Here is a 25,175-nt window from a genome sequence, read left to right on the forward strand (position 1 = left end):
AGGTAATTAATTTATTCTAAGGTTTGGAGTATTATATAATGTGTATTTCATGTCATTTAAACCACATTCCCGGTTGCAGAGCCCTTGGGGCAGTGGTTCTCAAACAGAGTCTGGGGTCCACTGGGGGGCCGTGAGCAGGTTTCAGGGGGTCTGCAAAGCAGGACTGGCATTAGACCTGCTGGGGCCCAGGGCAGAAATCCAAAGCCCCCACCACCTGGGGCTGAAGCCTGGGGCTCCAAGTCCTGCCTCCCAGGGCTGAAGCTGAAGCCCGAGCAACTTAGCTTTCTAGGGCCCCCTGTGGAATGGGGCACTGGGCAATTGCCCAGCTTCCTACCCCCTAATGCTGGCCCTAGCTTTTAGATGCAGAAAAACAGTTGTTGTGGCACAGGTGCCCATGGAGTTTTTATAGCATGTTGGGGGTCCTCGGATAGAAAAGGTTGAGAACCCCTGCTTTAGGGTATTGGTGACCTTACGCCAGATCTGCTCTGACAAGGTGCTGAACACCCTCAAATCCTGTTGTCTTCAGTGGGAGTCAAGGGTGCACACTATTTTGCAGGATCAGATCTAGTGCATGTATTCAGGTACTGATCCAGGGCTGGATTGTGATACCCTTGCTCATCCTATGTTACGCCATGAGTAGCCCCATTGGAGTCAATAGGAATATTGTGGAGTACAATTACTCAGTGAGAGTAAGGGGCTCCTTTCTAGTTATGTCTATACATTGCAATGACTCCAAAACAATTTGAACAGGGTCTCTTGTGTACTCAAGTTGATGTGCAGTTATCTTCAGTGGATGCCCTTTCCCAGTAGAAATGCAAACATAGTATTTTATGTAAAAAGTTATTAACACTTGTTTCTGAACCAACCCCATTTTTTCCTGTTTCTTTTATCCTCTCTCCCCGTCAAGAAACTATTTTTATGTCCACTTAAAAATTAAATTGAGGTTTCAAACAGATCTCTCTGTGTCTTAATTAATAGTGTTTTCTTACGATGCTGTTAGATAAAAGGTTTGTAAAAATGTGAATTTATTTTCTTTTAAAGAAATGCGTAGCCTCAGGTACAAAAATATTGCATGGAACAGTATTCACATATGAACATACCAAAATATTAACCCAAAGCATGCAAGATACATAATTTGAATGTAAATTTACAGACTGCATGATTAAAGCTCAAACACAGGTGATTTTTAACTATTAATTTATGTAATGGGCTATTTTAAATGGGATTTTAAAAAGTATTAGTCCAGCTCTAAAGTGGGAGATTTACTGTTGACATAAGTGGGGGCAGAATTAGACCAATGCTGACCATTTTTGAAAATCCCATCCTTATAGCTTACTTTGCACTGTAGATTTCACATTTGCTTTTAATATTTATTATATTAATTGTAGAAATCCTTGGAATAAGGTTTTTGCAGCTGCGTCTTTGAGATATTGATCTTTACAAGTGTTAAAGAACCGTGAGACTGGGGGATGGCCTACCCCTCTCGAAAACTGGCAGTTTGGATTTTCAGATTCAGATTTTAAGCTTTTCTTGACAGACTTAGAACAGATGCCACTAAACCAGAGCATCTGATTCCCAGAACCATCTCAAACCATCATGGCTTACTGCTATTGTGGCCATAATTTTCAAATGTAGCCACTTAAATCCGTGGAAGTTAATTTTCAGGCACCCAGTTTGAGAGACATAGGCCCTGAATTTCAGAGGTACAGAGTTTCTGCAGCTGCCATTGACTTCAACCAAAGTTGTGGGCACTCAGCATTACTGAAAACTCAAACCTCAAGGCTGGGCACTCAGAAATAATGGCCCCTTTGAAAAAACTGGGCCTATATGTCACACAGAAAGACAGTGACTAACACTGACTGATTAGATAGGTGATCTTACTACCATTCATAGTACACGGATATCCATACCACAATACAACTGGCACTGACTGACTGCCTGACTGGCAGCCACAATAGAGATGTCGAGAACTAAGGTCCCAGTCCAATCCCCATTGGAGCCAATGAGAACTAGATTGGACCATAAAGTAGTCCTGGAGCAATCTCACTCCAGGTCCATTTAAGAAATGTTTATAAGATATAAACGAGTCACATGGATACACCGTACAGTATTAACTACTCTTCAAATAACATCTAGGCTGGAAATAAAATATCTTATTATAGCCCTCTTCTACTCTCTTTTTCATTGAAAAGAGAAAATATATTGGGGACAGAGAGCTGCATGCTCTCAGAGAAAACATTCTAGAAGAAATGCAAGTTAGTTACCTTCTTAGTTAGCTGATCACATATGGACAATATGAAAAAAGAACATGTGACAACATTAAAAAGGAGGAAGATTACAGGGTCTGAACACAGAATAGCAATAACTGCTGGGGGAGAGGGGATGGAGGAAGAATCAGAAGGAATCTGAAGTTTACTAAAGTAGGCCCTGATCCTCCAAAAGCTCTCACATGCAAGCAGTCCCACTGAGCGAGCTTGCCAGGTGAAGACCTTCATATGCTTTGATCTCCCCTGCCCCCGCTCCCCACCTCTTTTGCAGAATTTGTCATTTACATTGGCAGAAGAATATCCTTAAGTTAGCAGCCTTTTTAATATCAGTACTCTATTGTAAATTTAGAAAAATCAAAATGTTTATATATATATATATTTTATATATCTGAGTACAACATATCTAGACTAAACTAAAAATATATTGTTCTGAAAGACATTCTATGCTGCTTCTGCCATATGCTGCATACTGTTTTTTAAAAGTCCTTACATCTTGCACCAGGTTTTGGCTTTATTTTTAAGCCAATTTACGGCAGACAGGAAAGAAGAGATTATAAGGTCTGTTCATAGTTACACCTGGACAACCACAATGACTTCACAAATGCCATGATCCAGCAAAGACTTATATGCATACTCAACTTTCTACATTGTAGACCCATGGTTAAGTACACATGTAAGCCTTAGAAGGATTGGGGCCTAAGGATGCAAAGGTGTGAACTAAGGCCGAATTTAACCCTATATTTGAATATTTACATTCTGTTTCAAATCGACCTAGACTGAGCAATCTGTGTCTATATATAACTATGGGGTGACAGGTTAGTCTCTCACAATAGGTAACTTTGCCTCTGTATACTCAGTGCATTACTAGCCATGAATAAATATTAAAACACAGAGCTGTAGTTTACTGATGCTTCAGTTTGATGTTCTCTTGCACTGCTCTTTAAAATAAACTGCTTCCTTAAAAATGAACTGTATGTATATTGATGTGTTTAATTTATTAAGCTTATAGATTTCAATTTGCAGAGCACCACAGTTAATGTAGTATTTTTGTACTGTGTTGGAAGCATGCCTTCCTGTGATTCTTTTCCACATATTAAATTGTATTTATAATTGTGCAATTTTTAAATATGTTTTAAAATAAACTTTGTCTGTGGCTTCAAATACTTGACAGATTTCTTGTGCAGTTGAAGATGGGCTTTGGTTGTTACTGCTTAAAATTAAATGGGGAACTTACTTCTCAGAGCAGATTCATAAATGACTTTTTTTTTTCTTTTAAATCTGAGGTTTTCATTCCTAGCTATTTGAAAGCAGAGATGTGTTTCTGTGCTTAAAGTTCAGACAAGACAAGGTTGTTTTGTTCATCACAGATCTGATCCAAAGTCCATTGAAGTCAATGGGAGTTTCTCCAACTGATTCAGTAGCCTTTCGACCAGCTCCCATAAGGTTAGAAAAACAAAACGAAACACAAATGAACAATGCTTTAAAACAGGAAACCCTTAATACTTACAATGCAACTGTAAATATAATTAAAATAAAGATAAAGGGCCTGATTCTCCTCCCCATTTTCCTTGCTGTAAATCAGGAGTAACTCCGTTAAAGTCCATGGAACTAACTAGTGCAGGGCCATTTTAAGTAACAGGGGAATTGGGCCACATCTGCTTAGGGGGCAGATCCTCAGCTCATGTAAACTGTTATTAGCTCCTCTGAAGTTAATAGAACAATGACATTTACACCAGCCGAGCATCTGCTGTGAGGCATTTTCTGTCCCCTCAGAATTGCAGGTGTATTGAAATATTCTCTGAGTTTTTATTGGAATCATGGAAATTGTATCTTCAGGAAACTCTAAAGAATTAAGAATATTATGTCACAGGATCTTTGGAAAAGAAATCGGTAGGGGTTTTAGTGATTAAAAGTCTTCCACAAGGAAGATGCCTATATATTTAGAATAAACTTGTCAAACAAACTGTAGAATACAGATGCGGGGAATTCAGATTTCAGAATTCTGTTCTTCAAAATGTCCCTGTTTGTGAAATTAACAACTGATTGTCATCATAATAATATGCAGAGAAAGCTTTGGGAAGGCTTTTCCTTTTTCCTTGTACACTGTAAATTGCTCAGTGCATGGTAGCACTGAGAAGCCTATGATCTGAAGGGAAAAGCCATAAAGAACATGAACCTCATTCTGGAGATAATCAGTTTTTCCTATGTTTTCACTCAAGCAAACTGTCATAGACTCCAATGGGAGTTTGCCAGACTAGTGACCTCAGGATTTAGCCTTGATGTGAACCGAGCAAACGGTTGTTGGAGAATACATTTGACACTGAATAAAGATCACAGCGATGCATCCTCACAGCACAACCACTACATGGCACTGTGAACACTAAAATTAGATAAGGGATGGAATATATGTTTGTAACAATGTAAACAGGAACAAAACATGATCTGCAATGGGGTGAGAATTAGAACTGACATTAATACAGCCACCCACCTATTTCAGCCAAAGTTTGGATGAGTCACATGTTAAAGACACTTGTCATGAAGGAACTAAGGGCTGGATTCTACAGTCCTTATTCAGGCAGAAATCCCAGTAGACTTACAGGTTTAGCCCTAAAATGTAAAAATTGAAGCCACACTGTGTTTATGGTTACAGAGCCCTCTAACAAAGTGCATTTACAGGAAGCCAAGTGAACCAAGTCACAGGCTGTAGCTTCCTTTAGCCACTCCATGTTACAGGTTCCACAACAGAAGTGAGGGGCATTGTCGTCATTTAACTAACATTGCTTCACTGGAGCCGTGTTAACTTCTCTAACAAATCTCTTTTTCATGAGTTAAGGCCACTAAATAAAATGTTATGCCATAAGGCACCTAAACCATATTTCCTTCCACACAGCACCAACTTCTCCTCCAACATATGCCCAACCAATACTGAAATACGTTACGGTTTGAATAACAAATTGATTCTTTTCTTTTAGCCTTTTTGCTCCAATAGGAAGCTATGGCCTGTTTTTTATTTAACTGACCAGTTACTTCAGCAGTGCCATCATTTAATCTCAGCAGCCATAGCATTCTCTATTACTTTTTTACTTTGCTATTTATCAAAGAAACCTGCATCTAGGAATTTAAATAATTTTCTCTTGTTGCAATTCCATTTGCAGTTATATTAGACAGGCTAACATAACTGTTATAATTAAAGAATATAAAAACCATTCATAGTTTGGGGCATAAATCACCCAATAAGAGTCAGATTTTCAAGCCCCCAGCAACCCACATTTGGAACCAGATTTTCAGAAATGCTCAGCTCCTGACATGCTGAGCTCTTGTAAAAATCCGGCCCTAAGTGACTGGGTGTTAAAAAGAAACTATCCTTAAGGAAAGGTTATTTCACAATTGCCTGCTACTAGTTTCTTGCACCTTGGTCTGAAGCATCGTATACCAGACACTGTCAAAGTCAGGACTTCAGTCTAGATGGAATTCTGTCTAATGCCCCATCGCCAGTTGCTCGGAAAACTTGGTGGTCTGTTCCTTCTTGCAACTCAGCCCTCTGGCTTAGAGCCTCACCCCTTTCAGGGTAAAAAAGTCCAGACTAAAACTCCAGCATCTTAGTGATAATGTACCAGGCCTTCATTCCTGGTCTGGGTTCAGTTAGGGGGCCAACTTTCTAATCACACAAAACCGAACACCCTTGCTCCACCCATGCCCCGAAGCGCCACTCCTGCCCCTTCTCCAAGGCCCCGCCTAGCCTCCCTCCATCCCCACCCTCCCTCCGTCGCTTGCTCTCCCCCACCCTCACTCACTTTCACCAGGCTGGGGCAGGGTGTTAAGGTGCAGGAGGGAGTGAGGGCTCCAGCTGGCAGTGCGGGCCCCAGGGTGGGGCCAGAAATGAGGGGTTCAGGGTGCAGGAGCTCTGAGCTGGGGCAGAATGTTGGGGTGCAGGAGGGGTTGACGCTCCAGGTGGGGGTGCAGGCTCTGGGATGGGGCCAGAGATTAGGTGTTTGGGGTGCAGGAGGGAGCGTGGGGTGCGGGCTCCGGGAGGGAGTTTGGGTGCAGGTGGGGGCTCCGGGTTGAGGTAAAGGGTTGGGGTGCAGGAGGGGGTGTGGGATATGGGTGGGAGTTAGGGTGTGAGAGGGGGTTTGCAGTGCGGGCTCCAGGTGGCACTTGCCTCAGGTGGCTCCCGGAGGCGGCTGGCATGTCCAGCTCCTAGGCCGGGGTTCTCAAACTGGGGGTCGGGACCCCTCAGGGGTCATGAGTTTATTACATAGGGGGGTCGCGAGCTGTCAGCCTCCATCCCAAATGCTGCTTCACCTCCACCATTTATAACAGTGTTAAATATAAAAAGTGTTTTTAATTTATAAGGGGGGGGTCACTCTTAGAGGCTTGCCGTGTAAAAGGGGTCACCAGTACAAAAATTTGAGAATCACTGTCCCAGGCGAAGGGGCCAGGGGTCTCTGCAAGCTGCCTGCACCTGTAGGCACCACCCCCACAGCTCCCATTGGCTGCAGTTCCCAGCCAATGGGAGCTGCGGAGCTGACACTTGAGGGGGGGGGACTGCGGAGCCTCCCTGATTTCCCCCTGTGCTGGCCGCTTCCAGGAGCCGCACGGAGCCAGGGCAGGCAAGGAGCCTGCCTTAGCCCTGCTGCACTGCTGACTGGACTTTTAATGGCTCCGTCAGTGGTACTGACCGGAACCGCCAGGGTCCATTTTTGACAGGGTGTTCTGGTCGAAAACTAGATATCTGGCACCTCTAGGCGCGGCCCCTTTACCCCCAGGGCCTACAGCTCCCCTCCAGTAGGGGAACCCCAGCCTGCCCACTCCTCTGGGTTCCAGCCCAAGGCCCCTCTGATAAACTGTTAGGGCCTGTTTCTTATGATCCCTCGCTGATTTCCTGGGCTGCTTCCTACCTTTGCCTGTTGGCAGGAGTCTGTCACGGAGCTGTGCTCTCCAGTCCTCCCTCCCTGAAGTTTCGTCTCTCCCTGCGGCTTTTCCCAGTCTGTTGCTGAGGAGCTTTCTCGGGGTGGCTCCTAGGCTTTCTGGCAGCTGCCTGGAATCCATCCCTGTTGCTGATTCTCCCTTCAGGGCAGACCCAGGGATAAGCCCCTTGATGCTCTCTTCTCTCAGCCCCGTATTGGCCTTGCAGTCCTTCCTTTACATGAACTACCAGGTTTGGTTCTCTCCACGTGGGTCTAATCTTTCTCCCCTCTAGGTGCCACATAATAGGCTAATAGGGTTCTCCGGCTCCCCTTAACCCTGTCACTGCCAGGCTGGAGTTTACACACCTCATCACACGCCCAAATTCCAATGCTGTATAAGGTATACTCAGTAAGGCCCTGTGTGGACCATAGTTATGTATGTCAAACCTTTTGCTCTTTGTTAGCCAGGCTGTCAAAAAACAAGATCTCTGTTTCTGTCCCAGTTGTCTCCTCCCAACACCAAAACCCGACCATAACAAAGGAATCAGTGGTTTATTTCTAGAGGTTAAAATACCTTGTGCCATCACCACAGCAACCGCTGTATCACTTTTATGAAATGCTCAGGATGTGTCCTTACCCCCTCTAATACTTTAAAAGCACGGATCAAGGTCTTGTTACATCCTTTCTCAGCTACTCAGATTTTGGATTCTAATCGCTGCAGGAGGCATTAACGTATTTATCCTCACAACATCCTTGTGAAAGGCAAAGTGCTATGATCCCATTTTACAGATGGGGAACTGAGGCACAGAGTGACTCTGGTCTGGGTCTACACTTAAAAATTAAATCAAATAGCTATGTTGCTCAAGGCTGTGAAAAAGTTTGCACCCTGAGGACTGTAGTTAGGTCAACCTAACCCCCAGCATATAGACAGCTGGACTGACAAAATAATTATTCTGTCCATCTAGCTCTAGCTACCATCCCAGAGAGATAGATTAACCACACTGACAGAAAAAAAATCCCTCTGTCCACATTGGAAGTAGCATAGACATGGCCAGTGGGATTTGTCCAGGGTAACACAAGAAATCTGTGATAGATCAGAGAACTGAGCCCAGGTCTTCAAATTACCAGACTAGCACCCTAACCCCTGAACCATCCTTCTTTTTATAGTAATGGCAGCCATCCTGCACTCCTCACATACTTAAGGGGCTATGGCCAATCTGTCCACAGAATTATAGACCCACTGGCCATGTCCGTGCCCTAATTTGCCCTCAACCCCTATGCTTCTGTAGAGAAAGCCATGTCAGAGTCATCTTTGGAATGCTATTTCCTCCTGCAGTGCGTCTTTTTATGGCCTAGCCCCATATTGAGCATCAGAAGCCCCCCAAAAAGCATGTGTAATTTGATGAAAAGCAGGTCTAATATCTAAAGATGGGATTTGAGAGGTTACAGACAAACATTTACAAAGGCCTAACCTAGAAGAACACAGTAGAAACCTATGTATGAATGGAGGGAGCTTGCACAGATCAGTATTGCCAGCCCCAAGCATTCAAAAATCAGGTCAGGTCTCTAAAAATCATAAGAGTGGCTTAAAAATAGTCAGTTTTTTTAAAAATAATACATTTTAGGTTCTACTTGTTTGCTTTTTGAATCTTTAGGGAGCCCTAGGTTCAGGTTTTCAATCTTTTCTCTGCAACTATCAAGGCTAGAAATTACCTTTTTCCTTCTTTTCTTTTTTTAGTTGAGAGTGGAAATTCTCATGTACCTCCTCTGCTCTAGTTGTTGGGGCTTTAAGGAAAACACCAAATATCACAAGGTTCACAACTGTGCGAACTCGCACCACCAAAAACTGCTCAGTTAACTTGAGATTTCAAAGAAAAGAAAGAGGCAAAAAAGACAACATGATCCCCAAGATGTGAGAATATTTTTTAATTTAAAACAATTGCAACAATATTTCATTCATATCCCTTCTTATCTCAAACAAATACTCTCCAAAATGTTACCAGTGCTTCAAGCAAACAATGCTGAATGGTGCAAAATAAACTATTACAAACACTTCCAGTACACAACAGAAAACCTCAAAAGATGTGGCAGGAATCAGAAATTGATCTGATCCATTAATGAGGGGGGGCTGGGAATGGGAGGGGAATAAAAAGGCATTTCCAGTTACAACATGTTTTGCATAGTCGTTCAATGCATCTGAAGTCAGATAGCAAAGAAAACAGAGATGACTGCCACAGGGATGGAAAACAAAGATATTAGCTGGATGTCTGTTTCTAAAAGCTACAATGAAGACCTAATGCATCCATGTCACAAGTTTTACTGCACCTCCATGAAGTTGAAAGTTCCTACGAAACAGGGCCTGATTCAGATTTCATTTACACTAGTGTAAATCAGGAATAACTCAGCAGAGGTACTCCAGTGTGGAACTGGTAGAAGGGAAAGGAGAATCAGGTCCAAAGACTCCCAGACTGGCTGAAGGCTTTATTATTTTTTAATTAAGATTATATCCTAATTACATTTTAACCAGCAAGATAAAAGGATTTTAAGAACCACATTCTACTTCTGCTTTGGAGAGAGGACACCATGAATCACAGTGGGTTCTAGACTCCATTAGAAATAAAGCAGGATTTAAAAAAGAGGGGGGGAATTGTCAAACACTTCCCCTTCCTCCCAAAAGTTTCATAATTCAGAAATTTATGATTAGCTCTAACAATAAAACAGCTGTTTACTTTGTGCCTCTTGATTCATGGTATTCAGCTGATTCAATAACTGGCATTTTTAGTTCAAAGGCATTTAGTGACCTTAATCCCATTGATATCAACGGGAGTTAGGAATTCAAACACCTTTAAGGATCTGGGCCAAAGTGATTCTTTTTCTCAACCTTTACTCCCAAGAAGCTCACAACACAAATAAAAAAAACCAACAACTTGAAACAGTTACTGGAATCCAGCTGAACCACAAGTCCTCCCATCACCCATTGGTCAAGTCACTCACTATTGCCCTGATCCAGCAAGGTACTTAAGCATAGGGAGTAGCCATATTGACATCAATAGGACTACCCACCTTCTTGAAACTTATCATACGCTTAAGTGCTTTTCTAGATCAGGGCTTAAATGGATCAAACAGGTGTACCTCTCACTCTAGGTTCCAGAGTCAGATGATTGCATCCTAAGGTACCAATGTCACTGTTCACCTTTAGTCATATCTTTGAAGAAAAAAGAGAAGAAAAAAAGAATTTACAGTACATTGAAAATTTGAAGGAGAAAACTGATGAGGGGACAAAATGCACAAACAGCTGGAGAACTTCAAGGTATTTTCAAATGCTGTATTTTCATGAAAGGTCATTCAGCCTTTCCCCTTTATTGCACCCTGCACTTTTGCCCACTTGTAGTGTACGCAGCACAAAGGGCTGAACAATACTTGCACTAAAAGGATTTCAGAAATGCAGACACTAAAAATACACCTATTACAGCCAGCTAATTTTTTTCTTTTAACTATCACTTTCCAGCTTCTCACCTGCTAGATTTTTAAGTGTGTCTGATATTTTATTAATATCACACACACGGTTGTTCCAGTTTTAGATATCTCTATATACAAGTAAATGGTTTGTGAGAGTTCATGCTCCATCCTTATTCCTAGGAGCTTTGCCATGTTTCCAGTTTAACAATGAGCATGGTAAAGACCCCATGATCTGTAACTTAGCCAAGGTCTCTAAATAAAAAGGTTATGCATACCAGACCTTTCCAGTTTATAAATAGCCCTTTAAGTTCATGAAGCAGAGGAGAAAGCTGTTGTTGCACTTCTTTGAAATATAACTGGGTATGAAAGTGATCTTTTCCTTTTTTACTGCCAAAAGCAAAAATAAAAAAATTAAAACTATCTGAAAGTTCAGCTTCTTCACTTTAAATATAGGATGTGCCACTGCATACTTTCCTGATTCAATTTTCAGAATAGGCAACTGCTAGTGAAAGACACAAATAGCTAAAATACTGTAGGAACAAGTAGATTTGCTGGCAATTTTTATTTTGTCTACAATGAACTACTTAAGAATGACAAGGCAGACTAATCTTATGGGAGCCACTTCTAATGTGGTACACCACCATTCTAGTGTGCCTGGAAGGGTGTTAAATAGAGGAAGCTTTCCCAGTGATTAGGCATCAAATACACTACTACAGAATTATTGAACTAGAATTTCTCTCTACATCTAGTACCACTTTTCAGATCAAATACTGATAAGGAAAACTAGGCCTATATTACCATGCTTAGTGATCTATACCAGGCTTTGTTACATTACGGGAACAGTTTTTAGTCAGACTTTAAAAAGAGGCCCTAGTTGTAACCAGAATCTTTAAATTCAGGTTCCCTTTGGTTGTACAATTGCCTGCATTTTGCTATTAAACTTGCAGACATTAAATGCAGAGAAGACATAATTACAACTCCCTGCCTCTCCTGCACTCTGCATGGATTCTTTTGACTGTTCCAACTTATTCTGAGGGATCAGTAATATTATAAGAGGCAATTTTACCAACGGTCTCTCAGCAGAAGCCAACATATTGTGAACTTTGTTTTTTTGGAAACATAAAAGATTACACATTCACCATTGTAATTTTTTCTAAAACAGAACTATTCAGCAACAACAATTTAACACCCCGCCCTCACACACAGGCCCCTTCTTGTTTATGACTCAAATTGAAATAAGGAAACAATACGGGGGAGGGGAGGAAATGGGACAAAAAGTGGCCAAAAAACCCCAGAAGCCCATGTATAAGGGGAGCATTGTGCAGATCAAATTATCAATGTGTTTGCAAGTTTCTAGAAAGTTGATATGTTATAAATTAAAAAAAAAATCAATAAATCAGCAATTTTACCAAGCAATTTCCTCCATCCATGGAAGAAACTTAAATAATTAAACAACCTTTGGCAAAAAGCAGAATTGTACTGCAAGCACTTTGTCACGGAGCCGGTTTCAGCTGGTATGAGCACAAAATTCTTTGCAACAATTAAAGGGACATTGCTCCTCTTTTTTAATGCCTTTGGAGGAAAATGGTGGTTGTTACTCCTGAGTGGTAGCATTACTTATTAAATCAGCATATTGGTTTCCTTCAGCCACTTGCAATCCTGAATCTCTTGGGATAATTTAAAAAACATAACAGGATTTCAAGAAGAGTTTAAAAAAACCCACATTCAATACATAAAATAAAACCCACCATTTCTATTTGGCATAATGCAGCGGGCACTGACAAGGGATTAACAGCTTCCAAATTTTGCATTGGTGTGTTTTGATTTCAAGCATCAAGGAGGCAAAACAAAACGTTCTGTATCATTACATTCTAATATACATAGCTATATAAGTCATTCCTTATTGTACTGAAAATAATATCGTGACTGAGGCATGTTCTGTGATGGAAAACAGTTTCTCCCCCTCCAACTATACATGAAGCAAAGGCAAATCTGTGACATCCAGAACCAGTGTGGACTCTCCAGTTGGAAGCAGTGGGCAGCTACTATCGTAGAAATGTACATTCCCCAAAGGTCTTCTGAGAACATAGCTGAACCACAGGGCAGTAATTGGGTTGTAGTGTAGTTATGAAACAAATGCATATTCTCCATGAGCTAGTTGCAAACTCCATTAGTAATCTGCATGGTTTTAAGGTATCCTTTAATGGTTATCAATTTAAAATATCCTATAGTACATCACCACCTAATAGAAATTTCCCTGCTAACACTTAAGAAGGCATCAAATGACTGTGTTTTTAAATAAACTATAAATATCCCATATTTTCCTTTGCTTTTTGGCAGTCCAAGGTTTGTTTGTTTTTTTAATTTTTTATACTTTTTTTTTTTGGCGGATTAAAAAGGCTTATGGCTTCTTAAGGCCAAATAACGTATTTGAGGCCTAACTTGGTATCCTACGGTAGAAGTAAATATAGCCCAGGTCTCTGGGAGGTCGTTCTGAGGCACAGACTTTAAGGTCATTGTAGATCACCCATCTGAAATGAAAATAGGAAGATGAGTATCCAGAGGACTAAAGTGCTGTAATTAATTCCTTTAATAGAGCACCAACAAGACACTAAGGACTTCCCAGATCTCTACCCTAAAAAGCTTAAAATCTAATCAGACAACGTACAAACAAGAGGCACAATGAAAATCAAAGTGATTGGTGAAGCAGGCTTCTTATGAATTAAGTAATTAAGAAAGGAGAAGGGCATGAAGGCAAACCAGAGATGGTTTCCAGTTGCTAGAAATTAGGGTGCTCAATTCACAGCTAAGGAGGAGGGGGTGGATGGCAAGCACAACAGAATCCAAGTTCTGCATCAGCCAGGTCCCTGGTACAGATTAGAATAGCCCCAGTGTGCACACAGACCTCTCTACAAAGACAACCGGGTACTATATCAGCCCAGTCCCTGGTATAGATTACAGTAGCCTCAGCATGCATGCACACACACTTACAAGGAAAACCAAGTGCAGTTCTATATAACATTTGTAGCCTTCATTCCACTGATTGAATGAGATAACAGAAATATATTGTGTGACAACAAACACTCGTATATTTTTGTATGAGGACATGCTATGCAGGACCTGCTTGCCATCCAGAAACCAAATCTTTCCTTCCTTTCCCAAAGCCACTCACCTTCCCTCCTTTTTGAGATGGCAAACATAGTGGCCACTCATTGTGGATGTTCCCATGTGGCTGATGAACCCAAAGAGCTCATACCCTGCGTAAGAAATATCAGAGATGATGAATATCACTCCTCCATTGCTGACACCACAGCACAAAGCCAAGAGACAATATTTTTAAACAGAAAAGCATTTTCAAATATATAAGCACCTTTGATTCAGACCTCACATCCCAAAAAACACTTTCTATTAACCCAGCAGTAGTTGTCCCCTTTCACGTGTAGCACTTACCTTCACCAAACATGAATGCAGCACAAACCAACACATGTCTGTGCACACACAACACTGTCTGAATCAGCTTATACCTATGAACATATGACCAAATCTATGAAAGACAAAACGGACAGGGCAAGGGTATGGATTTCAATCTTGATGCACACAAGACATCACTGAAATGTAAGATATGCTATTTAGATACAGCCTGGTCAAAGGGTGGTGAAAATTGGCTCTGCACACGAATTAGATAAGTTCATGGATATGAATGTTTGAGCTCCTCTAAATTAAATGAAAAAGACGGACTATATCCTACAGTAGCCTTTGGTCTGAGTCCTCCGTATGGCTTTTAACCCCATCATCCGCACAAACATACATAATTCTTAAAATTTGGGGGAAGCCCTTGGATAATAATTTTAACAGCTTCAGCATATTATGCAGGCATGGCTTCTCAACAGGAAGAAAACCATAAAGAGTTCATTGTTAGGACAACTGAAGAAAAGGCTTTTTGTGCACAGCAGGGATGGAGATCTTATTCTGTATTTGTCTATGCCGCACAGTATACCTAGACTTGGAATGATTAAATTTTTATTGGTAAATATTGATTTCACCATATGCACACAAATTGATGAACATATATTTATATATATTTATATTTACATAATCTAAATTTACAAATAGGCAAAAGGAAGAAAAATGCTGTTTGAGAACATATTAGAGTCAAAATCCACAGATTTAGACTTTTGAATTAGGCTTGTTAGGAGTGGACTAGCAAATCAACAGTAAAAACAGGTATGATTTGTCAATGTAAGGATATTTACTTCATATATTTTGACATGTGATGTTGACAATTTGTATTTTAACTATTTCATTTAACTTTTTGAATCTCAACATCTAACGTCATTCAATAATTGTCTAAAATCCCCCTCCCGACTCCATCCCCCAAAATTTCCAAAAACTGTGAAAATTTAAATTGACAAAAATTGAGGGGTGAGGATCTTAACAATATCCATCAGTATTAATTATCCAGTGAAACTGTTAAAAAAACTGAATTCTGCCAAGCCTAAATACAGCCATGACCAAAATTAAACAGATTACACTCCTTCAAACAACTGAATAATGGGAATGACTTGGGTATTGACCCAGAGAGGGAGTTCTGAGGCCCTTTTACTGCCTCAAAGTATATTATTGGAACCCCAGACAGTCAAAACAGGGTCACATCCTCCGAAGTCTGATTACACATATCTAATTCTAATACCGTGGAAACTGCAGCAGACTTTATATACACACAGAGACCATGTTTTCTCACCCTCCGCCCCCCCCCCACACAAAGAAAACCTGGATTTGTGCTGGAAATGGCCCAACTTGATGATCACTTTAGATAAGCTATTACCAGCAGGAGAGTGGGGTGGGAGGAGGTATTGGTTCATGATCTCTGTGTGTATATAATGTCTGCTGCAGTTTCCACGGTATGCATCCGATGAAGTGAGCTGTAGCTCACGAAAGCTCATGCTCAAATAAATTGGTTCGTCTCTAAGGTGCCACAAGTCCTCCTTTTCATTGTGCTATAGTAACCCAGTGCATTTGAATTTATTATCATTCTTTGCCTTCTTTACATTCCTTGGCTGCTGTACAATAGCCCCATCTTGTGGTTTACTTAGCTCTATTACTTCTGACAATGAGATTCTCAGAGGAAAACCAGAAGAGAAATCAATGAAGTCATGCATGGATATGTAGGATAATGATTCCTATTAAATGAATCATCAGATTACATATCAACAAAAAGACCTAGACTTCAAGTGGCTTGTAATAACAGCAGAATCCTTAGGTTGATTAGTTTTTAGGGACCTCCTCCCTCTAGGCATGGAATTTTTGTATTTTTCCCCCTCATAATGAAAGACGGAAATTATATTTTATGCAGAATAGGTGAGTAAAGGATATCCAATGACCCTGGGGACAGCAAGATTTCCAGGCGGCGATGCACCATGAAAGCAGATGTATTAATGCCAACACAAGAATATGAGGTTTATTGCACTGCGACATAGAATCACAGGGTTAGAAGGGACCACCACATGGGTCATCTAGTCTAACCCCCTGCCAAGATGTAGACATGAGGGCAACAGGATTCTGGGAGGTTTTGTCTGAATTTGCCTGCCCCTTTTGCAGGCAAAAATCAACCTTCTCCAAGGCTCTGCCTACATTAAGGAAATATGAACCAAGTATCAATGGAGTTACATCAATGCAACCCCAGGCTGGCTGCACCAGCCCAGTTTAATCTGGTAATTTACCAAAGTATTTTATGCCAACATAAATTCTGCTGTGCACTGGTGTCATGTGCCCATGTTAGGGACGTGCCCTAGAGTGACTAGATAGCCGAGGTAAATCCATTACACTTCTTTAGTGTAGACGAGGCCTGAGAGCAATTTTCAGCTATTGTAAGTGGGGCACAGATTCTCCTCTCACAGAAGCAGTAGTGAAGAAAGAAGTGACTCATCAAATGGTCTGGAGATAAGAATGGGAATCCTAATACTGTGCAGTTCTATAGCACATTTCATCCAAGAACGCCAAAGCACTTTGCAAACCTTAAGCCTCTCAACAGCCTTGAGAAGCTGGAGTCATCCTCATTTTACATATGGGGAAGCTGTGGCCCAAATAAGTCACATGACTTGCCCAAGGTTTTTCTCTCTCACACACACAGTGGCACAGACAGGAATAAAAACAGATTGTTTGGACATCACTCCAAACACTCAGTGAAGCTAATTTTTTGCAAGAGAGAGAAGAGCTCTAGGTATAATATATAAGATGGAGATGAGGGTGCAACATTGCAGCATGATAGCTAAAGCCACTGCTTGAGGGGAACTTACTTCCAGACCCATCTTTGATCCTGGGCCCCTCTGAACCTGCCTCTGCAAGGATGTTGGCATTAGCATTATTTTCCATATCCATCACATCTGAAGCAGACTCGCTTTCCTCCTCGGGCTCAGGGTGGCTGAAGATCCAGTCCAGTGCATGCTCCAAATTATTATTCTGGAAGTCAAATGAGCAAAACACCAGCCATTAGTGCGTTCACCAACATTGTAGCTACCATACAAACACTGATCTTTAAATAAGTAGAACAAGGACTGAGATCAACAGCATTCAGTACATTTGAGCTATACACACTGCCTCTATGAAAATGAGCATTCAGCACCCACTGTGCAAGTCTCCTGACCTTGGATTCGTTTAGTACTAAATGATTCCCTGCAGCATTTTCAGCACCACACGGTTGCCAATAATGATAGGGTGCTGGATTACACAGGATAACAGTATTAATTTAAGCACACAGGCTTTTAAAGTTATATTTGATGTGAAAAGTGGCTGTATCAGTCCTATAAATAATCACAATGATTTAGCTGGAGCCAGCATTAAGTATTTGGTTTCCAAAGCTGTAATTTCCAAAGTACCTTCCCTCCCCCACCATGCTGGATAAAAAATGGCTGGGATTGGGATTTTGGTTCTAATAAATGATTTAAAGTGAAGCCAGTTTAGATCTTTCAATCCCTGTTAAATCAAAATAGTAGTTTACAAGACACACAAAATGCAGGAATGGTGACATTTGTAATTGCCCTCTACCTAATTTGATAGGCATATTCCCTTGTTGGAACAGAAGGTTTGCTTACCACTACTTAGGTTGTAAGGTCTTTGGGACAGGGGCAGTCTTTTTGTGCTGTGTTTGTACAGCACCTAGCACAATGGGGTCCTAGTCTACGACTGGGACTCCTAGGTACCATGCCAATGCAACCAATAGGTCCTGGGAAGTCACAGGAAAGAGTAAGTGATCTGTCTAGGAAAGGCCTGAATTGCACTGTTCTTCAACAGACAGTGCCAGCCACCCATGCTATGGCACTGAAGGTAGCATCCCAGCAAGCATACAGCCTACTCAGCGGCTCAGGAATAAAAGGGAAAGCCAATAGCCTTGTCCAGGGGTGCCCAGCCTGTGGCTCTGGAGCAGCATGTGGCTTTTCAGAAGTTAATAAGTGGCTCCTTGCACAGGTGCTGACTCCGGGGCTGGAGCTACAGGTGCCAACTTTCCACTGCTCAAACCCAGGCCCTGCCTCCACTCCACCCCTTACCCCAAGGCCCCCGCCCCGCCCCTTCCCGCCCCCTCCCCTGAGCTTACTGCATCCTTGCTCCTCCCCCCTCCATCCCAGAGCCTCCTGTACACTGTGAAACAGCTGATTGCGGCAGGCAGGAGAGGCGCTGATTAGCAGGGCTGCCGGTGGGCAGGAGGTGCTAGGGGTGGGGGAGGGGAGGGGGAGAAGCTGATCGGGGGCTGCTGACGTATTACTGAGGCTCTTAGGCAATGCACATTGGTAAATTCTGGCTCCTTCTCAGGCTAGGGTTGGCCACCCCTGACCTAATCCTATGGTTCTGAATTCAGATCACAAATATTATGCAAGCCACAGAACTACACGTGAAAGGGAAACTGTCATCTGTGAGTGATTACGCTGCTTGGAGCACTCCTGCACATCACACTGGATGGGAGCCCAGCAACTGGGCTAGGAAGAGTCAGTGCAGCCCAGGAGTTGCTGTCTGAGGAAGTATTAGTATTAATGGAAAATGGGAAATTACAGCATAGAAAAGAAGGCAGAAGAGCCCAGTGTTAACTCCCCCTCCTCCCTGATTAACATCCCACATGGAGGTGGAGAGGCATGGAACAGATATAAAGAGAAACAAAGGTGAAGTCTCCCATCTCTCCAGCACCCGGAAAGAGATCTTTCCTCTCTCACGGTGGGTCTCTTAGGGGCCACAAGATCGCTGTACCTGGATAACTGTGGGTGGTGAGTCAGAACACAATCATGTGAGATGGGATTGCAACTCTTCAACAAACACCCCAAAGAAAGGAACTGGGGAGCTCCCCATCCTCAGGACACACTGCTCTCATGCACCCAGAATGCTTCAGAACAGCTAGGAAGGAGAGTCTAGTGCTTCTTATCTTCCCCTTCTTGTCACATCCAAATTAATACTCACCTGAAATTCATATACCCTTGCTCCTCACCCCTGTCACAACCTATCTTGGGGGCCAACCTTGCCTCAAGACTCCATTCTCCTTGCATCCCCACATCCACCAGAAAATTCTGAATTCCTTCATGAGCACATCTCATGAGTTTCCTTGCATATGTGTCTTTTCATCCTTAAAAAAAATAAACCAAAATTTCTCTTGACCACCCTGGAGACTCACTGCTGCTTTGAGTGCTAGAATAGCTACATTCCTCTGGAATCCCATGGAGGTGATGAGAGCTACCATCTCTTCTGGAGGCTGGTTATCTAGCCCAATAGCCCCTAGACCAGCTGCTCCGGCAGAAGCAACTCCCGCATAGCCAGGTATAGCTAATGGCTCTGCAAAATCTGGAAAAGACAAACAGTTCACTTTTTTACTCCATCAATACATAACCAAACAATGAATGGAAGCTCAAGAATAGCAACAACACCTGTGTAAAGTTCATTTCTAAATCTGGACAGCAGGCGCATAGCCAAATCTGGACAGCAGGCGCATAGAAGGCTCAAAAAAGTAGGAAGATGAATATGCACATGGGAAAGGCATGTATGTGGATTCTTCCACACTGTGCTGCCTGGAACAGCTCAGTGTGCTACAGCAAGGCTACATGGTGGTACATCCAGGGAATAAAGAAGCCAGGTTTATCAGACCAGGGCCCAACATGGAATCCAACTGCCAGACAACCCATACTTGTTAGGCATACAGCTGCATATCCAACTCCGATCCCAAGACCAGCAGCAAGGGGCTGTAGACCCACCATTGCTTTTCAGCACCAGCTACTTTATCACTGGGGACAGGATACCACTTCTGGTGCAACATGGGTGTGCTGTGCCTTCTCCGGGCAATGGGTGCCTGGTGTGTGTTCAGAGGATTGGATTCTGTATCAGGTTTATAGTAATGAGTACTACTCCTACCAACATTATGGCACATTAAGAGAATGACAAGTTTGTGTTCTCTAGTTTTCAAAGGGATACGATAGGATTTGTTTGCCATGCATGGCGTTACACTTTATATTGACCCAAGTAAGATGCACAGCAGAGCGAGGTCTCATTCAAACCCTTGAGACTACTGACCTGGTTCTTCCATGTGTGCAATGATCCAGTTGAAAGCCACTTCAGCACCCATGTTTCCTGTATAGTATACAGCTTTCCGACATGCTTCCAAGGGGAAACCCATCTCTGCTAGCTGCATCACTGAAGATTCATCAATATCTGGAGCTACAAGAGAGGATACTCTAATACGTAAAGTCAAAATCAGTCCATTCTTGTAATATTTGTTATTGTATACGGTGCTGCTTCCTATATATTGCATCACTGGGGTAGTTTTAACACTGCAGGGAACAAACACCCATTTAAAAAAAAAAGCAGCTTTATGCAAATCGCTATAGTGGCAATTAGTGATTTATTTATAGCTTTTTATCTTAACGATTTACACAGAGCGTCTTTCACCCTGAGTAACTCCCGAAGTGCTTTACAGAAAGCATTTATAAGAAACAAGTCACCCACCACTGAAGTGCAGGCCTGGCAGAGATTTGCAGTTTCTAAGAGTACTAGATCTGTCACTGTCGGTACATGGACAGTCAGTTCTGTAATGACACCACTTCTGATGTAGTAGATAGAGCACAAGTAGCTTATCTGCAGCAGTGACACTTGGTGAAGACGCCTCAGTTCTCTGAGTATTGTAGCTCTCTCTGACTATAACGGCTTTTACAAGCAGCAACTCTGACATTCTGTTTGGAAATAATTCTCATTTTTTGGTCATGTTGTCTGCCTGCTGAGACATTGGCTAAAATCCTCCAGACCAGCAAATTATAAAAGACACATGATAGGATCAATCTAGCCCCTTTGAGGACTGTGGCAAAACTCTCATCGATGTCAATAGGAGGAGGACTGCTCCTCACCTTGTTCAGAGTTTCTTTAAGGCCTCCCATATCACTTAAGACCTGGGGCATAAGTCATAGGGACAGTTTTATGTAAACCCTCTGTACTGGTGTGAATTTCACCCTATCTGAAAAGCAGCCACTGCTTCTGCTCTGTAGCTACTTTTCAAATATAAATATAATGTATTTCTTTTTGGTGGTGGTGTTGCATTTTAACAGCAGAGCACAGAACAACACTGTGATATGAAGATAAAAAAAATATAATCCCCCCCCAAATGTTCCAACTAAGCATCGCTATTGTTCAGTATCTCACATGAAGCAAGCACCTGGGTATGTACTCTGGCAGCAAGCCCGAGTTGCCACTCAAGTTATACTGCTGCTTTTAGCTCGAGCAGAGCTAGCGTGGATATGTCTATATGAGCTGGGACTCAGACCTCCCACTCAAATATAGGTGTATCCTTTATAGCAAAGATCCAAGGTGTTGGGCCAGTTATAGATCATTTTTAAGGTGAGATCATGGCATACAAATTACAACTGTGATGTAGCAGGATCAGGGACAACAATTTTATAACCAGCCCCCCCCGCCCCCAGCAATTCCCTTCCCCATTTGCAGTTTAGATGAGTCCTGCGTGGGCAATAACAATGTTTAAAGAATACTAAGTGGTATCTCTCTGAAAAACATACTCACAACCTCTTAAACTGGAGCCTCATCGAACACTTATTGACGTTAGCATTAACTTCAATGCACTTTGGATCATGGCCCACATACATTTTGAAAATTGAGCTTTTTAATCTAAAACTATCCTAAATTGCTACTAATAAAACTCCAAAAAAAATATCACACATGTAATTTCAGAGCACTTCTTCCACTCCAATTAACTGTGTTTTAAGTTAAACAATGACAACAAAGTGCATCTGGCTCAAATCTTTTACGCCAAAATTTTGTCCAAAGTGAATTTACCCCAAGTTATAAAAATCGGACTTCACACCAGAAATTGTGGCTGCTCATTGTTGGGCACCACACTGCTATGATGGGTCCTTCAGATACCCAAATGCGTGCAAGTCAACACTGGAACAAGTGTTATGTAAATGCACACAGAGAAAAGTGGCACGCATATCTGTGTAGACAGAACTACCATTCATTGATTATAGCATGTGGATGTGTTTGAACAGCCAAAATCTCAGCACAACGTGCTGGGGAGAAAAATGAGATACATACGCTCCATCCAATGGTTCATCATGCGATCTGGAAATTGAGAAAGAAAAATAAGGAGAAGAAGTGAGTTTGCATGACAGTCAGCTACACTCTACATTGGAAAGAAAGAGGGCCAATTTTGTAGGTAATAAAAATGTCTAGTGTCTTAAGGGCAGCGTGCACTGTACTGATGGAAGGTCACAAAGATAAACTTATGCTTAAAGTAGAGCATCACTGGTGTTGTAATCCAATAATAAAAGGGATAATTAATGGCCTAACCCCATTTAAACCAGGAAGGCCATGATGTTGTGAATATTGTACCATCAAACTGAACTGTTTCTTTCCCCAAAATGTAATCTGCACACCCAGACATTACAGGATGGGCATGCTTAGCTGATTCTTTATGTAAAGCAAGAAGCTGGGATTGAGAGGGCACAAGACTAACAAAATGGGGTAGTGGACACATTGAGAAGTTTTACTTGAACCTGAGAATGCAATGTCTCTGGTAACTCCATCTGTAAGTAAACCTCATAGCAAGAAGCCATGATGTAGGGAGACCAAAATGGATGAAGTGAGGCAGCAAAAGCTGTCTTAAGTTTTATTTTCATTTATAAAAGGTAAAGCTCCAATTTTTTTAGCCTTTACAAGTGAAAATGCAAGTTTCAATGAGGCCCAGATGCCCAGAAAGCCATGGTAAACCACGGGGAGTAGTCTGGAGAGGGGAAACAAGATTGAAATCACTATAAGTCTGTGTATTCCTCTACTCTGACACCAAAATACATTTTAGAGATTGGCATTCTTCCATGTTTGGAAAGCTCACTGCAGTAACAGCACTATTAATACCCAAGTAAATAAATGAGCCAATCCTGTAATGTGAGTAGCATCATTCCTTCTAGTATCACATTAAATATTTAAACACCAAAACCCGAGTCATCATAAAGCAAATTTCAATAATCTGTGTCTAAGGTCATAAGATAATAAAGTGAATTTACTAGCTACAAAACATTTCACTGTCAGGGTGAAGTGGGGAGGAAGCAAGCTCTAATATTGTTTTTACTGGACAGGCTTGATCTAGAAATGGATTATTTCAAGAAGATGTCACATTGTGTTAAACATCTGTAGTAGTGTCTAGCACAAAGGGGTCCTGGCTCATGACTGGAGCTCCTCAGTGTACTGCAATATGAATAATAAATAGTGATTCTTGCTCTTTACAATGAAGAAGTGGCAGACTTTCAGACTTAACCTATGGAAGGACATTTAATGTCTTTCAAAGTTTTATTCTGGAGAAGTTCTATGGCCTGTGTTATAAAGGAAGTCAGATTAGATGATCACAATAGTCCCTTCTGGTCTTGGAATCTATTAATCTACATAACCCCTTGTGTGTTAAGCATAGTTGTGCTGCAGATTAAGGAATCTGGTTTGAAGAAGTGCACTGTTCCCCTTCAAGTACACCACCAACAAGCAATCTTTGGTCTGATACATGCTAATAGATGGTGCTGGGACTGGATAAGACGAGAACCTTATTACCTGATTTAGGGCTCCTGAGGGCAAGGACCATGCCTTGTAAACCAGTGAGCACACATCAGATGATTATTATTCAGGCACAGTCATGCCAAGGTTAATTTATCACTGGTTTTTATATGGCAGTTAGCACAAAAACCCTGGTAAGTAGGTTCAGATGTACATGCCCCCAAAAGCAAGAAATGACTGGGTTGAATTTCCACTCCACTTTTGGCACCCACCACTGATTCCACAGTAGGCATCCGAGCTGAAGTTACATTCCCTGTGGGCTAGAATAAGTAAGCATGACGATTCTATGAGGCTAAATGGGAACCATGAGCCTGTACTCAAAGGCTGAATCTGGCCCCTCTATATCTACTACACCCCAGTGAGTGCGAGCTCTTCAGAGCAGGCCTTGTTTTTTCATTATGCATGTGTACAATGGGGCCTAATCCTCGGGTACTTCTGAGGTGCTACTATAACACAAATAACACCAATACTACTAAGAGGGGTACTAGGAAGTAAGTGCTCTCTGAGTGATGCCACTGAAAGTCCTAGAGTCAAGCCCTACAGACTCTCCTAGATGTACGTACTAGACACCTGTCAAGATTCTAGAGAGACTGAGAACACAAGCTGGGGACAGGGTGGAGAGGGTGAAAAAGGGAATTAAAATATTCAGTTACCCTCTTGCAGAAAACAGTGTGAATTCCTTATACTATCAACAGGATTAAGTTAATTCAGGGCTTCTGAAGAGGTACGACAGCAGCATCCATGTACTGATTTTCAACCAATAGGAGCTGTGGGTGCTCAGCACCTCTAAAAAAAAGTCAGGCCAGCAGTGCATTATTATTGGTCTGTCCTGATCCTATCTACACCCTATATTCATTCACAGAGCCATGCTTCTGTGCCTGCACAGTTGGAGCATGGCATCCAAAAAGAGGCTTCACATGAACCAGCAAAGAGGTGAAGAAAAAGAGACTAACTATCCAGGCAGAGGAAGGCGGGATGGAAGGAGAGATCCTGGAGGTAGAGGACAGTACCTTTGGGGTCGTCAGGAATGATAATGGGTGGAGTAATGTCGGGAAGTTCCTCTTCTCCTGGTTGTAGTCCTGTGGCACGGAGGTGATTGATGTCTAGTAGGTCTGGCATGTCTACGGAAACATCTGCAAACCCAGACAGGAAAAGATTATTGATGCATTCCAGCACATGTACATTGTATTGCAATTTACATGCTACAGTGAGGGGAACTCAATACCCACACTACAAACACAGCCACGATTCTCTTTCCTTAAACTGTTAGTCGGAGTCACCAATGAGAAGTTCAGGACACTTTTTAAAAGACACTTTTACAATGAAAAGTGACAACGTAAAATTGGCTTCTTATGCCACAGATCTGGGGTTCTGGTCTGGCCCTTTATGAAAAGAGGAGCCCACTGGATTTTGTTACAAACTCAAGACTCGCCAATGCACATAAGGCTTCCAAGAGAACCTGGACCAA

The 25,175-nt window shown here is 42.0% G+C and overlaps 2 protein-coding genes across 3 annotated transcripts in view; one reads left to right on the forward strand and one right to left on the reverse strand.

Annotated features, from left to right (window-relative positions):
• Positions 1–25,175, forward strand: part of PEX5L (peroxisomal biogenesis factor 5 like) — a 199,542-nt gene that overhangs the window by 168,741 nt on the left and 5,626 nt on the right. The window lies entirely within an intron of this gene.
• USP13 (ubiquitin specific peptidase 13) overlaps positions 9,098–25,175 on the reverse strand; it is an 80,424-nt gene continuing 64,346 nt past the window's right edge. Inside the window, exons 15-21 of one of the 2 annotated variants that reach the window (XM_073359304.1) lie at positions 24,718–24,840; positions 22,202–22,228; positions 20,177–20,320; positions 19,287–19,453; positions 16,930–17,092; positions 13,806–13,890; positions 9,098–10,379 (exon numbers count right to left, since the gene is read on the reverse strand). In XM_073359304.1, the coding sequence (XP_073215405.1) occupies positions 10,370–10,379; positions 13,806–13,890; positions 16,930–17,092; positions 19,287–19,453; positions 20,177–20,320; positions 22,202–22,228; positions 24,718–24,840 (719 nt within the window). In that variant the 3' untranslated portion in view covers positions 9,098–10,369. Of the gene's footprint in view, positions 13,165–13,805; positions 13,891–16,929; positions 17,093–19,286; positions 19,454–20,176; positions 20,321–22,201; positions 22,229–24,717; positions 24,841–25,175 lie in introns of both variants that reach the window. The other variant, XM_073359303.2, reaches the window with a different exon arrangement.

This window comes from Lepidochelys kempii, chromosome 9 (genome assembly GCF_965140285.1).
Source record: "Lepidochelys kempii isolate rLepKem1 chromosome 9, rLepKem1.hap1, whole genome shotgun sequence".
Taxonomy (NCBI): domain Eukaryota; kingdom Metazoa; phylum Chordata; order Testudines; family Cheloniidae; genus Lepidochelys; species Lepidochelys kempii.